Source organism: Centropristis striata, chromosome 10 (assembly GCF_030273125.1).
Source record: "Centropristis striata isolate RG_2023a ecotype Rhode Island chromosome 10, C.striata_1.0, whole genome shotgun sequence".
NCBI classification, from domain to species: Eukaryota; Metazoa; Chordata; class Actinopteri; order Perciformes; family Serranidae; genus Centropristis; species Centropristis striata.
The window spans coordinates 10,129,512-10,145,696 of NC_081526.1; the positions used below are offsets into that span (position 1 = coordinate 10,129,512).

General features: G+C 37.5%; 2 protein-coding genes across 2 annotated transcripts in view; one reads left to right on the plus strand and one right to left on the minus strand.

Annotated features, from left to right (window-relative positions):
• Window positions 1-1,720: 1,720 nt before the first annotated feature.
• Window positions 1,721-12,321, minus strand: lnpa (limb and neural patterns a). Its single transcript, XM_059342447.1, has 13 exons — window positions 12,174-12,321; window positions 11,033-11,132; window positions 10,552-10,593; window positions 8,079-8,266; window positions 7,941-7,999; window positions 7,814-7,854; window positions 6,021-6,104; window positions 5,871-5,922; window positions 5,541-5,765; window positions 4,311-4,416; window positions 3,327-3,397; window positions 2,857-3,012; window positions 1,721-2,675 (listed from the first exon to the last, which is right to left on the minus strand). The coding sequence occupies exons 2-13, from the start codon at window positions 11,057-11,059 to the stop codon at window positions 2,503-2,505; spliced, it is 1,224 nt and encodes a 407-aa protein (XP_059198430.1). The 5' UTR covers window positions 11,060-11,132; window positions 12,174-12,321; the 3' UTR covers window positions 1,721-2,502.
• Window positions 12,227-16,185, plus strand: part of hoxd3a (homeobox D3a) — a 70,117-nt gene continuing 66,158 nt past the window's right edge. The window contains exon 1 of the mRNA XM_059342445.1: window positions 12,227-12,307. The gene's annotated coding sequence lies outside the window, so the exon portion shown is untranslated. The remainder of the gene's footprint in view (window positions 12,308-16,185) is intronic.

Here is a 16,185-nt window from a genome sequence, read left to right on the forward strand (position 1 = left end):
AATGAACAATAAATTGAAGAAAACAAGGGTGGTCTAATAATTTTTTCCATGAATGTATTTAGCAACTCCCGAGAACAGTTTCTGTGCAGCAGCCAGATCTCTCTGTGGTCTCTCGTCTGTCTGTGAAATTCTTCATGCATTATATAGATAACAAAAAAACAAACATGAAAACTGCACTCTTGAGTTGAAAACAGTGCACACACATAATAATTGTACATACAAGCTGTCATGAAATGATTCAGTGCTGTGGAATCAAAAATATTACTCAAACATACATTTTCAACCACAAAGCACAGAGATCTTTTGTGATATATTACTTATGATGATACACATATGTGCCTGCTATGTATACAGGACAACCTCCCAATGGTGTGAAAGCATCCAAACATTGTCCTATTGATGTCCCATTTTTTTCCCTGTTTGGCTCTTGTCAGAGGTCAACCTCAAACAGCATGCGGTGGAATCAGGCGTTACTGTCGATGTCACATTGATGCATTACAAGGCCCAGGAGGTCACGTCTCTGTAAACATACATTATCAAAACCCATAGAAGATGTGGGGAGCTGACCTCACCGATAGTTTTCGGTCCATCTTCAGGGGAAAAGGGTCATGTGATGGCAGAGAGCAACTTTGTATCCGCAATGACTTTCTTGTTGCAAATGAAGAGGGTCAAGCAATCAAGACTGGTCGGGCTCTGTGTCAGCACCATTATCCTACGCTGTCTGAAATGATCAATGAGCGAAAATAAAATGATCACAAGCTAAAATTGGCCTGCTAATGAAAATGGACTGTTTAAACATGCTCCTCTGTGAAAAGCTGGCCGGAGAAGAAATGGGGCAGCAATTTAAAATACATGACACAATGAAGGTAGCAGGAATACATGGGGGCTGCTGTCATCATGGCTATTTACATGTTAGGTTGACCTTTCCTGTTCATATTTAGATGTTAATGCTGGATCACTTTTAACTCCTGTGGTTTACTAGGTGCTGTGGTAATCCATGTGGGATACATTTTGGCAAGGGTTTGAGGTTTCTTGTGTGATTAAGTGTTTTGGAAGTTCAACCTCAGTTCTTATAAGTCTATTATAATAAACTGCAGCCAAAATACAGATCCTTAAGGACAAAAATGTTCCAATTGAAACCTAGTAAAACCACAATATTTTATCCCACAGCTATTGCATCAAGCTTTCAATCCAGAGCCCTGGCTTCAAAACCAAAGTTTTAATATTTTCCACCAGATTAGGCCAGGTTTGCCCTATAGGGCAAATTTCCCGGTTTCTACTTGGGTTATTGATGCGGTTTTATAGAGCACTGCAGTGATTTAAAATCTTTGTTAATTATTGTGCCCGACTGTGAAAACATAAAAATTCCCCCTAGCATTTAGTAAAACAAAAGCGCCATTATGTAAACAAACTGGCATTTAAGGGTTTAAAATGCTAATAATAAATGAATGAATTAATGAATATTTGGTCATTACCAGGAGTGAAGTTGATTAAAATATATTTAACTTAGTGAAAATGAAAAATATAGAATTTTATTGCTTTTTTTGTCCTTGAAGGTAGCAAGTGGGTGTTTTTTTAAAGGGATGCACAACGGTTAAATGCAGCAATAATCAATTCATAGCAAGATCAATCAGATACTTTTCCGGCATGGACCTTTATAAAAACAAACATGAATCTATGCAGATGAATGTTTTGTGACTCAAAGCACACATGTACACAGTTGTTTTCAAAAGTTTATTTATTATTCTTTATACAGAAGAGGAATTCAGATAAACAGATAGAGTCTGTAAACAGTTAAAGGACGTCATTGTCTATATGTAAATAGGTTTTATCGACAACACTCTGAAGCAGACTTAAAATATAAAAAGGCACTTAGGGCAGGTGCACAGTACTGACAAATCTCCTTTTCTCCACAGCAATAAATATATACTGTATGTGCATTCCTATTATGGTACCATGGTTGTGTAAACATGTTGTTAGCACCACCGTGCTGCAGAGTACCCCAGTCAACACTGTCATGTAAGGCACAGCATTTTAGAAAAATATCTATAAATAATTTCCCATAAATAAAATCCCCTCAAAATATTTCTTTTGTTTCAGCAGTTTTCAATTAACCCGGATAGAATACTGTTACAAATCCTGTCGAAAACAAATAAAATACAGAAAATAAAGACAACATGGGAAAAGACTTTTCCTATACATCAAAAACATGAAAATATTGCAGCATAATCCTTATTATTCTGAATAAGATAGACAAATAATCATACAGGAAAGGTGGGTTGTTTTGCAGTTTGCTACATAGTGCTAGCGTTATGTCATTTAATATTGAATTCATTACTATTGCTAGAAATATAAAATCAATTCTCAAAAGAAAGGACATTTTGTACTGCAAATTGAAAACCACATTAACGGCTGACTTGTTGTTATTGTGTTATTTCAACTCGCGGCATTTACTTTCAAGTTAACGGTTACGACTCGATTTTAAATCACTGCTCCACTGTTTTATTCCACTTCCATGGCGGACACATCGTGCTCTCCGTCAGATTTCTCAGAGGGCAGATCTTGTGACTCTGGGGTGCTGTGGCCGTCTGACGCAGAGCTGGGCTCTGTGGTTGTTGGAGTGCTTGGCTCTTGTGTGTCTGTTTCAGCAGAGACATCAGCCAGCTTGGTTTGCCCTGAAATCATTTTTCAGTTTAGATTTGCACAAGCTACTACTCTGTGTATAAGAGAATTAAGAATATTACCATTTTATTGCTAAATGTACTAGTATTGTTAACATTTAGTCACATGCATAACCTTTACACTTCAGAGGTATATGCCTTGTGTTGCAAAAACCTGCTTGAGAGTCATCATCACCTAAAACAGATTGGTCGTCATCTCCTTCAGCAGCAGGCGAAGCTACGGCCGCCTGGGATGACATATTCAGTTCTTCGCTGGCCTCGGGGAGTCTGGGAGCCTGGGGCCTGGTCTTTCTCGCAGGGTTCAGGAAAAAACAATACGCACATCGGAAAGCTGAAACAACACAAATAAAACACCACACGTATAGTTTATGTCACGTCCCTAATACATTCTCAAAACAGACATAGATTAATATACATGAATATGAAGCAATGACAGAAAATGCCTGAGATGCATAAACACTTCAGATTGATGTGTAGCACTGGTTTGCATATTCAATCTTGTTGCATTTTTGCTTACAGGGGTCGGGAGTGGCAGAGGCATTTAAGAGCTATATGATATACTACGCTGCCAAATGCTAGAGGGCAAATGAAGGCACAGTGTTTGATGGAGACTGACAAAGAGTGTTGTGTTTCTCTAAGTCTTACCAACGTATTCAAATTCCTCTTTTAATGCCATGCCGTTATGGGACAGACACTGCTGACAGATGAGAGCGTATCTGTAAGGAAGGAACAACAATCCAGTTAAGACAGCATACAGTACATGAAGACAGGCATTATATTAAATAAAAGATTATTCGGCACTGCACTTTCATATAAGTTGGATAGGAACCGGCTTAATACATCAACGATAAGCGCTTAAATAAAAGAGATTGTCTCTGGAATGTTACAATACCCCGCAAGAGTTCTCAATATAAACATGATGATTCAAATTGATGATAAAAAAATTAGTTGCAATACTCTCTTAAAAAGCAGAGGGCGCTCTCAGCTTTTTCTTAACTTGTACAAAATTTGGCGTAAGTAGCGGTTTTAAGGTGCACAAGCATGGTGCTCTCAGGTTAAACTGGAGGTTTGGCAGCATTATGCTAACTTCTGAAACGCGCTGCGTCGTATCTGGTTGAATCAAAAGTATTCTCGAGTGGCTGTGGTTTGAATCCAAGGTGAAGTGAAACAGGTGAGACGATAACAGGCAAGACATGAAATGATGAGCTTTGTTAATATCCAGAGATCTCAGCTTCTGCCTGAAAATGTAGATATGCTTATATTCCTTTTAGAAATGTAACAAATACATAAATTCCAAGGTAGGAACACAAAAAGCCTTAGTTTGTTTATTTGAAGAGATTCTTTATGTAAAATATGCATTTTCTTGGTTTGGTTTAAAATTTTATTTAGTTTTTTGTTATTTAAGACACTATGCAAAACAATGCATTCCTTTTTTTGTACGATTATACTTCTATCTATATACTACTATCTTTAATTTTTACGCAATCTAATTTTATTTATTTTTTTTTAAAGAAAAAAAATCATGTGAAAATCGTATTGTGAACCTAATATTGTGAATTGTATTGAACTGTGAGTTGAGTGTTTAGGTACATCCCTAACTGTTCCTATAAAAAACAAAAGGTTGTGTACCGGTTCTGAGGGCCGTCCCCAACAAGATACTCAATGACTCTGTCCAGAGCGCCTCTGTCCCTCGGGACCACAGGTCTGGCCAGGGGCGGGCCTGGGGGGTGCATCCCTGTTGAAGCACAACATTAATGCCTGTTAGACACAGTCTGTAGTCTTGAATACAAACTGCATTAAACAGGAGCTGCTGACAGTTAAAACTAAGTGAAATAGTGAGGCTGATATTCACAGTTTACTGCACAAACCATGATGAATTTTACAAAAACCTGCCCCCTTTTCTTAATGAATTAACATTGGATCTCACTTGCAAGGCACGTCCAGAATCCCTGCTGTGTTGGTGAGTAGTAATTAATATAATCTAACATCAAGAGCAATCATAGGAAGATGACTGGTCATTTCTGTGAGACTTGGCAGAGTCTCAATATCCTGCTGGTTATTAATTTACCAACATATGGAAACTCTGTGGTGACTCTTTGTATCAAATTGCTTTTCACTTTCAATTTTCAGCAGAAGCAGGTGATAACATCAAGTCATGTAAACCATTTGCGAGGTGTTCCCTATGCCAAAGGCAATTTCACCAAGCATTAAAAGACATTTAGCGAGATTCCACCACCATTGCCCAGAGAACAAACGCAGGTCTGGCTAATTAATCATAGTTAATGTAATCCTGATTCGTGCATACCTCACAGTTGGCATTCCACATGGCAATTACAGCATGCAGCTTCCTTTAGGAACACATTTTCTTTACCGTTTGCACTTATTTGCATCTTCTATTCAGTGCTCATAGTCCATAAATAATTTATATTGAATATTCAATAACTCTGTACTCCACAGATGTCTTCCATACATAGCAACTGTTCCTTGGAAAGGTTTTCATCATGTTGGCTGGCTGGCTGGCTTGCCAGCTTTTCATATCCTTAAAAGCAGCCAAAGATGTAAAGCACACGCGTCGTAATCCTCAGGTAAACATTCTGACTATATCAAAAGTTATCGCCTATTTATAATCTTAGTTCATAATTATACACTTGTTTGAGAAAGGCTGGACCTTTTAGTAAGATATTTGAAAACTACATTCATGCAATTATCACATTACAACTACTGTATAATATATACCACCCTTGCTGACAACACACACCACAGAGCCTTGAGCAACTGGGGACACAGAGCCAGGGAAGAGTAAATCACACCTTAATCGACCACATTATGATGTGGTCCCCCTGTGTGCAGGTAACTCACCGACTCCTGGAACAGGTGTTCCAGGGGTCACAGGCCTCCTCATCAAGCTCTGCTGAGCAGCTATAGCAGACAGGCTCCTCTCTGGGGGTCCACCTGGAGCAGAGTGGGAAGTTCGTCCAGGATAGGTGGGCCCAGAGGCAGGCGGCTGAGGAGGGCGGGCAGCAGCTCCGCTTGCAGGATTCAACACTGAGGGGGTCTTTGGGATGACATTACGCTGGCGGAGCTCTAAAGAAGAAAACATAGAAGGTTGCACATAAAAGGTTGCACAATAGAAAGAAATGCCAAAAGACAAGTAGGGAAAATAATGCCGTCTTCAGATCTCAATGCTACCTTGTCCTGGTTTTGGAGTCATCTGAGGTCCAACTGGAGTGGATTCAAGCTCCTTTATACCGAAAACAAGATGATTTAATGAGATCATTTAATATGGAAAACAATTAGACAAAGTGATTTATGTTACAAAGTAAAAACAAATTAACTCACAATTTTTCTCTTGGAATCAGGATCAAATCTCTCCAGAATCATTTTAGCATTTTTATACGTCTCAGTTTCCATAACTTCTTCAAGCTGGAAAAAACGACAACAAAAAAAGACATTAAAAGGTATTACAGGATATATGCTCACATCGTTTTTCCAACACATTGCACAGAGAAATGACTCCCATAATAATAGCTCTATTGCTGAGTAATTATTTGAGGATCATCAGACGTAATTAATAGGTGTTTTATAAACACATAATTAATATCTTACAATCACCTATAATAAGATTACATGTAAACAGGACTGAGAAAGGGCACAAGGAAAATATTTCACTAAATTATACATCTTCATTTAAGTACCAAACATTTCCAAATGTTTACATTTAATATGAAGAATAATTACATTCACTACTTCGATAATGGAGAGTGTGAAAATCCATCAGCTCTAATTATTGAAAGTTATTAGACTTGACAGAGGATGACAAGCAATTTCTCAGATTTATTTCTTTCCTGCACTAAATGCTATTAATTAAAGTGACATAAGCAAAGTGGTTTACTGGGTTAAGTCACTGTACCAATCAAACACCGTCTGTACAGATCCGAGAATAGAGAGTGTCTTGCTGCAAAATGCTGAGAGGATCAATAAGAGCAATACCGCCAGGTTTCCTACAGAAGTTGCAGAACGAAGTGCAACTCTTCACTTCACTGGAGACCACCAGACATCAAAATTACAATGTGTTCTACAGAGATTATGAGTTCTATAATAAGTTTCTCTCACTTATTTGACTGCGGTGCAAGCCACAGATGCATGACAATTGTTTTTTGAAATGTCACTTTGTAGATCTCTCAAGCTCACAGAGGTAATTTCAGGGACATTGGAGAGAAAATCTGTTGGGTGCTTGTGGTGCAATTTTTGTAATGGCTTTATAACTACTATTGCTATACCGAGTTTTGTGGCTAGTCTGAACACTAAAACATAAAAGAGACTATAACATGCATCTGATAAGCTTTAACAATCACCCATTGTCTTAAACAGCCACTTTGGTAAATCATAATCTCTGAAAATATTTTGGTTTTCTAAAAATAATAATAATTGAGCAGCAGCTTCATCTGAAGCTAATCTCTAAAATGAGATTAAATAGTTGAAAACAAATAAGGCACATTTGCATACCAATCTATTGCTTGTTCTAAGCATGGACTCAGTAAGCCCCATACTTAAAGGGGCAATGAGTAGGTTTCTCTCCTGCGGCTCGTAAAAACAACATTCAAAGTTGGCCCCTCCCCCTCAGCTCAATGAGATCCAATTGTGCAGCAAGTTCAGCAATATTCAGTCTACTCATAGAAAACCGGGCTGGATAAATTAGACTTGGATTAAACTGCGCTAGTTGTGTAAGAGCTGTTATACAAGGCTGTCAAGGCTCACAAAAAAGCTTTTGTTTTGTGAGCAAGATGCCAGGCTGTTAAAACCTAAAAATGTCACAGGCACCAGTGTTCCTGAAGCAAAAAGCAAAGAACAAACAAAAGTCAATCATCAGTACAGGTGCATCTCAATAAATAAGAATATCATAGAAAAGCTTATTTTATAATAATAATAATTCAATTAAAAAAGTGGAAATAACACTATATATAGGTCCATTACACACAGAATGAAACATTTAATGTCTTAATTTATTTAATTTCTTCTTATTGTAATGATTATGGCTTACATTTAATGAACTTGAAATTTCCATGATATTCTAATGTATTGAGATGCACCTGTATGTATGGAAACTGGACAAATATAAAAAGGTCACTTACTATTTTCCTTTTTTGTGCTTTGAGATCATCTAATTTTTCATCTAAAAAGAAACAAAGACATAGTTTATTAAACATTTAACAAAAATACCATGAGTAAGTTATGTATAAATAGCAAAAAGGACCTTACTATTTTTTTCAGTTCTTCGTGAAAAAATAATTATCAGCATTTTTCGCAGCAACCAAACTCTATAAGGAAAAGGGGGTTGATTGGTTATAATGTAGTTGCAGTTTAGTGAAAATGTGATTTCATTTCTTGCATACTTACAATAACGGAAATATTAGGAAGGGAAGAGACAATATGAGCCGTCCCATCAACTGTTCAGGTAGGTACCAGCAATACACAACTACACATGTGATCAGGAAGAGAAGAGTCGAGTACAGAAGCAGTCGTCCAACCCAGATCTTCAGCTGCCTCTGATACTTCTCACTGTAATCTTCAAGAGTCTGTATATCCTGTGAAGGAAAGGAGTTTTATAAACACAACAACAAAATAAATGTGACAACATATTTCAAGCTCAGTCTCGTTTAATGCATGGCAGTTTAAAACAGTTTCATTTGGACTTCTTATATCTTATACTTGATTGTGAATACATTTTTCATACTTTGATACATACAATTATCGCTACACATTTAAATACTGTCATAATATTACATCACCTAACAGGAAAACTTCTAATTTTGAGATAACAAATGGATTATCCTCCACTGTGTAGGCAAACATTACAGAAGAATAAACACTTAATGTAAACAAGAAGTTAAATTTCACAGCAGGCTTTTCCAGTAGGGCAGGCTCATGATCCTCTATACCATTTCACTGAATATATTAATAGAGTGTAGATTACATGTACTTCAAGCCTCTGTGGGAAAATTTGTTTGTTTTGTCACTTGAAACTGGATTGAAAATATTTTCAGGGTTCTTTTACCAAAGTCAAATTCAGGTACTTTTAAGCCTTTTTAAGACTATATAATTGACATTTCAAGCAGTCTTTAATTATTTTTTAATACACAAGCTTGCAGCAAAACCAGTGTTTTTACCACTGCTCTAATGTCTTAACAGTGTGGATGGCTGTTGTATCTTTACGTGGATACCGCATTGCAAATAGTATCAGATTCAAGAAGCTGTAGAACCCTTTGACGGAGAACATCATTGTCTTTAGCAAAATTTTGACGGTGAACATGCAGCATATCAGAGAAATATAATCAAAACTTTAACTAGTGTAAGGGAGGCTTTGGTCAGATCATGAAAATCATGATTGATGAGTATTTATTCAACTCATTATCATCCTGCAATTAAAAAATGTCTCTCGTTCATCTTTTGTTTATTTTATACGGAAAGCTTACACCACTTCATTTAAGTGCTGATTAGCCCACCCATAAATAGCTGGTGGACCCCTGTAACATTTGTGTCTGTCACTCCAAGTACTGGACAAGCAGATCTCCCATTCAGCCTTATGGTATCTCATGTGTGATGCAACAATGCACATGAAAAAGGATTCTAGCAAAAATATGTTCTAAATAGGTTTTTCAATCTATGTTTTACATTGTGTCACCACTTTTTTGGGAAAAGTGGGTTGTAACTGACAAGATTTCAAGAAGAAAACAACCGTCTCTTTACAGCCTCAATGTCACCTGACCTCTTCAGTATATATGTAGAGTCTCTTGCTCCAAGGACAGGTGCCGAAAATAGCCTAACACTAGCTTAACTGTAGAACAGCACTAAAGCCTCATCAGTCAGCAAATGAGGGGCTGATTTGGCATTCAATGACACATCTGTTTGCCTATAGCCAAAAGATGCATGCTGACACAACATGTCTTGCACAGGATTGCTTCTATATCAAAAACAGGCCTAAGAGGTCATCAAGCACCAGTGAAATAACTACACAATATCGTCAAATGATCATACGGATTATAATCAAAACTCCAGGCAGAGGAAGCGAGGGCAAACGGTGTAATTATTCCCCTATTTTTCCTTTGTGAACCATTAAAGTTTATACATCAACCAATTTGCTGCAGTTGTGTTGCAATTATGGTTTTCCGGTGCAATGAGGGATTATTAACTTGGCTAATTTTCAGTTTTCACTCCAAATGAAGTGGATGAGATAATCTGTCTCACTGACTGTGGTGCCACAGTATGAATAGTCCCTAGTTGTCCCAGGTCTGTGCAGAACATGTGGGTGTTTCTGGCTTTTCTGCACTTTATCAACATCATTGAGCATAATTACACTGACAGATGCCTTTGGTCAGTTTTGCTGATAATGCTTCATTTGTGTTTCACTCATTTGACTGACAGCTGATGCCTCCTGCAAGCATGGACGCCCCAAACCTCAAGGGATTCACTGTAAAACACTCTGCTTCTGCTCAAATGTAACCAGGGCATGAAATAATAGAAAACATTTCTTGCATGAGGCATTTTCTTCCTCTTTTGGTTAATCTACAATAAGTACCACAATGGCAAAATGTTGTATCATCACTGCCATTTTTTCCAGTCAATGCATAGACTATTATGTATCTGATAAACTGTCTATATACACCAACTGGTGTTTGGTAATGTTTGTGAAAGTATTTCTTGTTTATGTGAGTTTTGTCTTTGTTTATGCCTTTGTTGTGCTTTGGTAAATGTTAAGCATGTTATCTCACTCCTGATGCAAATATAAAAACTTCTGAAACTATACATTTTAAATAAAATGTGTTTTAGAGAATGAAAACAGTAATTTAAACAACCTCTCTGACAAGCATACCTTATCGATACCCTCCAATATATCCACAGTGGATGGCTTAGCCTGCAAAGTAAACATTTTGAAATGCAAGTTAGAGAGAAGAAATGATGACACATATCATAACAACAGTGCTCTTTGTGCAAGAAACGTTTTGAAAGCATCTTGAAACTTCCTGTTTCATCTTCCCATTTATGTCCAGTTGTCATGTGTGTCTTCTTCCGTTATTGTGAAATTAGCCTGGGCATGGAGTTTTAGCATAAACATCTGAATTGTAAGCATTTATGTAGTTTAGGCTCAGCATGAGGCCATTATTACCTAAAGTATGGTATGTACAATTATTTGTAAAAGTCCTGCATGTGCTTGCATATTGAAAGCTTATCAACTCCAAACTAAACTTGCTCGTAAACAAAGCAAAACATTGCTAAATAACTTGCAACAACACAATTTGCATTTTAACAGTATGTAGTAGAAAGACATAATCAGTAAAAGTCTGAAAACAAACCCTCCACCGTGAGATGACAGCCCCCATGTTGATGAGGGTTTGTAGGGTATCTTGTTACTGGGACTCTCCTCTGATTTTCTCTCACAGATAACCTCTCCACCTGTTGACAACAGTGATGGGATTCAATACACACTCAGCTGGGGTACATGGAAAAACAGATGCAGTGTAATGCAACATTCCTGCAATAAATATTGCCTTCATGATTGCAATGTTCAGTTTTTGATAAAACTGTTTGAGAGAGGTGTTGATTTGACTTTGGAGCCTGGAGTTTGTGACATAAATCATAATGCCCTGTATTAATATCCTTCTTAAACAGTCTAGCATTTCTAGAATGTGGTCTATCACTAATGATATATCACTCTGGGGGTGGTCAAAACAGCTGAAACACATTTCAATGTGATGCAATACAACAGCTCCACAAATAACTGCCTCCAAAATAATCTTAACGTTTCATCCTCTCAAGCACTGTTTCAACACAAACTGAACATGGTAACCTTAACTAAATGTATTAGAGGGCATTATTTTGGATAACGTAACGTTACGTGTACCTGCTTCAGTGAACTGACTGGTTGCATTCATTTTTCCCCTTATCGGGCAGCAACACACTGCAACATGCATTACATAACCTAGACTGAACACTTCTGACTGGCTACAGTTATACTATTTCCATCAATTTAACGCATCGTAGTCTTTGCGTCATGTGTGAAACTCAGACAGTCTTTAAAACTTGAGGCTGATCTTAGGTACCCTAGCTAACTTAAGTTAGCAAACTTAACAACTTCTCACTATGTTATGAGAGGTAACTTATATTACATAATGAGGTTATTTAAATTCAGTGGTAGCCTAACGACATGGGCTACCTCACATGAACTGTCTGTCATGTCGCTAATTGCGACGAACGTCTCATAAATAACTTCTTCACCTACTTTAACCATCCATTGGAGTAAAACGTTAGCGTTAGCATTGGTGCACCTCGAGCTAACTGTTAGCTGCTGATGCTAACGCCACAGCAGCCCGCACACCATCACGATAAGTAACGGCAACAAGTTCTAACTAAGTTAGCGTTGTTTATAAAAGCAAACAAGCTGCAATCTGCATGAATCACAGTCAGGAGGTGTTCTGAAATACAGGAGGTATTTACCTTGGCAGCGGAGTTGTCCGGTCTCGACAGCCTGTGGCAGGACTGCTGCTGCAGGGTGTTTGAGCCAAGATGGGGGAGTGTCCGATAAAGAGCAGCATGGAACATGAGCACTGCTGGGCCTGCACGGGAACCTGGTCTGTGTCTAATGAGGTCCACTTAATGTTACTGTTCCAGTGTTGGTGTGTTTTTCATTATCTTCTAACTATATGATGGGGTTTGCTTTAACAACAGGTAGTCTTAAATATATATCCTGCAGGCAGATATAAAACGACCCCAAAAGAAAACAGTGATTTTCCGCACTGTGCACGTGGCAACTTTTTGTTTTGTCTGAATATGAATATTATGAACTTAAGCTGGGCTTTTACTATTAGAAGCCCAATAGTAGTAGCTGTTATTGTAGTAATAGTACAATACGGAGTGGTTAAAAAAGTGGGAATTTTAGTTAGAGTTGGTTCATTTATGTGGAATTTTGAAATATGTATAATCTCCCACCAGTGGTGGACTCAGGCTCTGTGAGGGACAAGAGCAAGAAAAGGGCCCCATCTGTGTGCTGGTGAAAGTTTTCTATTAGGTTAGGCAGTCCATAGCACTGCATTATGTTTTCTAAATTTTAAGGCCACTCAGTTTTTGCTGCTTTTAAGGCAATTAATTGTGTTGTATTTCACTGTAAGGGCACCCTAGAGGACTCTTTGTCAAGTTTTCTCCATTTAATAACCACCTAATAATGTTTCTCCACTGGAAGTGCACTCCGTAAAGCACTTTATCATGTTTTATCTACCATAGTAGTGTCCAAGAGGGCACTTTTGCTGTGTTTTATTTTAATATGGCGCCATACAACCTATTGAGTTAAACTAACCTACCTGACATGCAATAAGAAATATTGCAATACATTATTTATTAAGAATGGAGGTCTTCTGTACATGGGATGATATACTTATATATATATATATTTTTTTTTTTTAATGTCAGCCAACCCCACAAGTGGTATTACCGTGTCTGTAGCAGAGTTGGTTGACCAGTGCTTGCTAGGTTGGTGAATAAATCCAAGATGCTTTCTTTGCCCCCACGTTGAAGGGTCATTGCACAAGCCACTGAACCCCAAATGCTCTCATTGTTTGTGTCTGCTAAAAATGTATTCACCTTGGTCAAAAGTGTCTGCCAAGTAAATGTAATGTAGTAGTTGTCATGCAAAACAATGGACAATGCTGTCTTTAATCTATTATAATAAATACAATTAAAACAAATTATTAGATTTATTAGATTTTTGCACACAAAATGCAATCACACATTCTCCATTCAAGGCCTGTGCCTATTCCAACAAACACAATGTATAATATCCCATGGTAATGTTTAGATTTACAGGTTTAACACATTAAATTGCAAATATAACAGCAGGATTCATTTGTGAGTATTTGTGCACAGCAATGGCTTGAGGGTGCTCATAAAAGCAGATTGCAAAACGCCCATTATTTGGTCAAAACATAGGAGTAAAAACACATGTAAAATATATAAACTGAAGAAAACATGTTCCATAATGTCAAGGAGTACAAAATGATTAACTTTAACAACACTTTAACACCATGCCTTTGCTATTTAATTAAAAAACTACTGGTGTGGTTCAAAGAGATGAGTTTAAGACTGAGGGTGGACCCACAAATTTGGCAGAAACCTGCATTTGAGAATTACAGAGAAAGCTCTACCCATGAAAGATATATCACACTAAAGCCCACCACCTTATCTACACTATATTTAATAAGAATAGGGACTTTCCCCCCTAATTTTTCCGCAGTAATCTAAGCCCTGGTGCTTGATGAGAGGTCAGAGGATCTCAGAAGTCATTAGGTAGTATTCTCAGACACTGTGGATATCTGTACACAATTTCATGGCAAAACCATTAAAAACACAGCCAATGTGTCTAAAAAGCTACAACAGGTGCAGTAAAGTTTTGTCTTGCACTGGTGTTGGCAGCCCTTGTGTTTTTTGGTTGTGGAAGAAGTAAAGAAAAGCTGGAGGCAAAAATGAGCAGAACCCATGAATTTACGTGTTTGCTTGGCTGAACAGCCAGTCAGACATCTCACTCTCGCCGACTGCGTCCACCACTGCTTCGACATGCTCAGTCATCATAAGGGCCGACTCGTGCCAATAGACACACCACAAAAACACTTGCCAACGGTCCACCACAGAGACTCGACGTCGGCCAAATGGCGTTCGAAGGCTGACCATCAGCCTCGTGTTTAAGGGCCCCTTAGTCTTCTCTGCTGTAGCCTCATTGGTTGGCAGGGCTGTGGTGTGGTGTGGTGTGGTGTGTGCTCCTTTAGTAGATTCAACTATCCCTTTCAGAACTTTGATCTCTGTAAAGAATTACATCATTTATGCTTTGATTGGGAGAGATAATGGTACCAAAACAATTGAAATCAATTCTAATTCTAATATCACATTTTTCATGGTATTTTCTACATTTGCCACCGATTGTGTTCCAATTCATTTTTTTCACTAGGTCATTAAGACCTCATTCTATCTTGCTCGAGATAGATCAATGTGCAATATAGTTAGGTTTTCAAGTCTTAAAACAAGTTATTACCTTTTAGCCTTAATTGATAAAACAGGAGAGAGGGGGAGGACGACTTGTAACAAAAGACCTCACTCCAGAATCAAACAGCTGAATGACATTGACATTGAAATAGCATGTGTCACAGTGATCCCTAAGGAAGCTTCGGTTTATGAATAGCCTTTATTAATTCCAGTAATCTCATTGAGATGAAGATCTCTTTTGCAAAAGACCTCAAAACAGGAAGTTGTGACAGCACAAAAAGCATTTTAATGAAAAACCCTGCAACCACCTTCAACACTGATATTATTGACTTATTTTATAGCCATACTGACCATAACTGATTTTTTTGTATTAAAAAAACAACAAAAAAAACATCTCCTATCTCCAGAACCTAAAAAATATAAATGGCAAGAGCCAGACTGCCCGGATCAGTAACATGTTATTAACAGTTTGAGTTCCCTTCTGGATTCCATATGACGTACCATTATTCTTGATGTATTTTGATGAGATACAAGTATATTAAAGGTGTTGTCTGTATAAACAATGCATAGCTAATTAGAAAAATACAATAAAGCACTGAAGGCAGGTGACAAACAAGCAGTAAAACTTGCAGGGCATCAGCGGGTAGGAGTGGCAGGCTGCCGTTGATTCAGTTACCTGTAAAACAAGTGCTTCTGGTTATAAACATTAAACAATTGTGATGAGATTATATTCATACGATCCACATGGGGCCTCTAAAAACCTTGGGTTAGCACACCAAAACCAATAGCCATAACTAAATTTAGGAATTTTTTTATGCTGTTGTAGTAGACCTATACAAGTTAGCTGAAAACTTAATAGCATGAGAGCTAAATAATCACATATGGATATACTTGCTTCTCATTTTACAGTTAATGTTACCAATTATCTAATGTGTACTGACTAAAACAGTAAAGTTAACATTTGAGTTCCACAACAATTCTGCTATAATACATTATGTACATGAATGTGTCAGGTGATTCATTTATTCATATACTATAAGCTAGTTAGCCTTTTTCCATAAAAAGACAAACAGCTTTAATTTGAAGAAGTAGGATTACAACTAACAAGACATTTTTGTGACATAGTGAGGTTAATACTGTGCTTTGTGCTTGTGCAACATATGATTTTTGTTACAACTCTTGGCAGCCATGTTAGTCAGTCAAACCATGTGTTCAATGAATACATTAATAATTAAGAAAAATAAATCTTCTTGATGCAGTCTGATACGGTAAACAATAAGCTAATGTTAGCTAGTATACAGACTGGCAAGTTCTTCACCTTTAGCCAGTCTAGTTCAGTCTTTTTAGTGGCTCCACAAGTTATCTGGTTAACTGATGTTAACCAGATAACTTGTATTTATAACCTATTGATAGCTAATGAGCAAATAAACCACCTTTGTTTGGTATTCATATTATATACCCCAGATTGCATCGATAAACA

Excerpts from the sequence above, each read along its gene's own strand:
- lnpa (XM_059342447.1), bottom strand. The coding sequence starts at position 11,059 with ATGGGGGCTGTCATCTCACGGTGGAGG. Across the intron at positions 8,000-8,078 it reads TTCCTAATATTTCCGTTATT|AGTTTGGTTGCTGCGAAAAA; the intron begins GTAAGTATGCAA and ends TTTTCCTTATAG. Across the intron at positions 7,855-7,940 it reads ACGAAGAACTGAAAAAAATA|ATGAAAAATTAGATGATCTC; the intron begins GTAAGGTCCTTT and ends GTTTCTTTTTAG.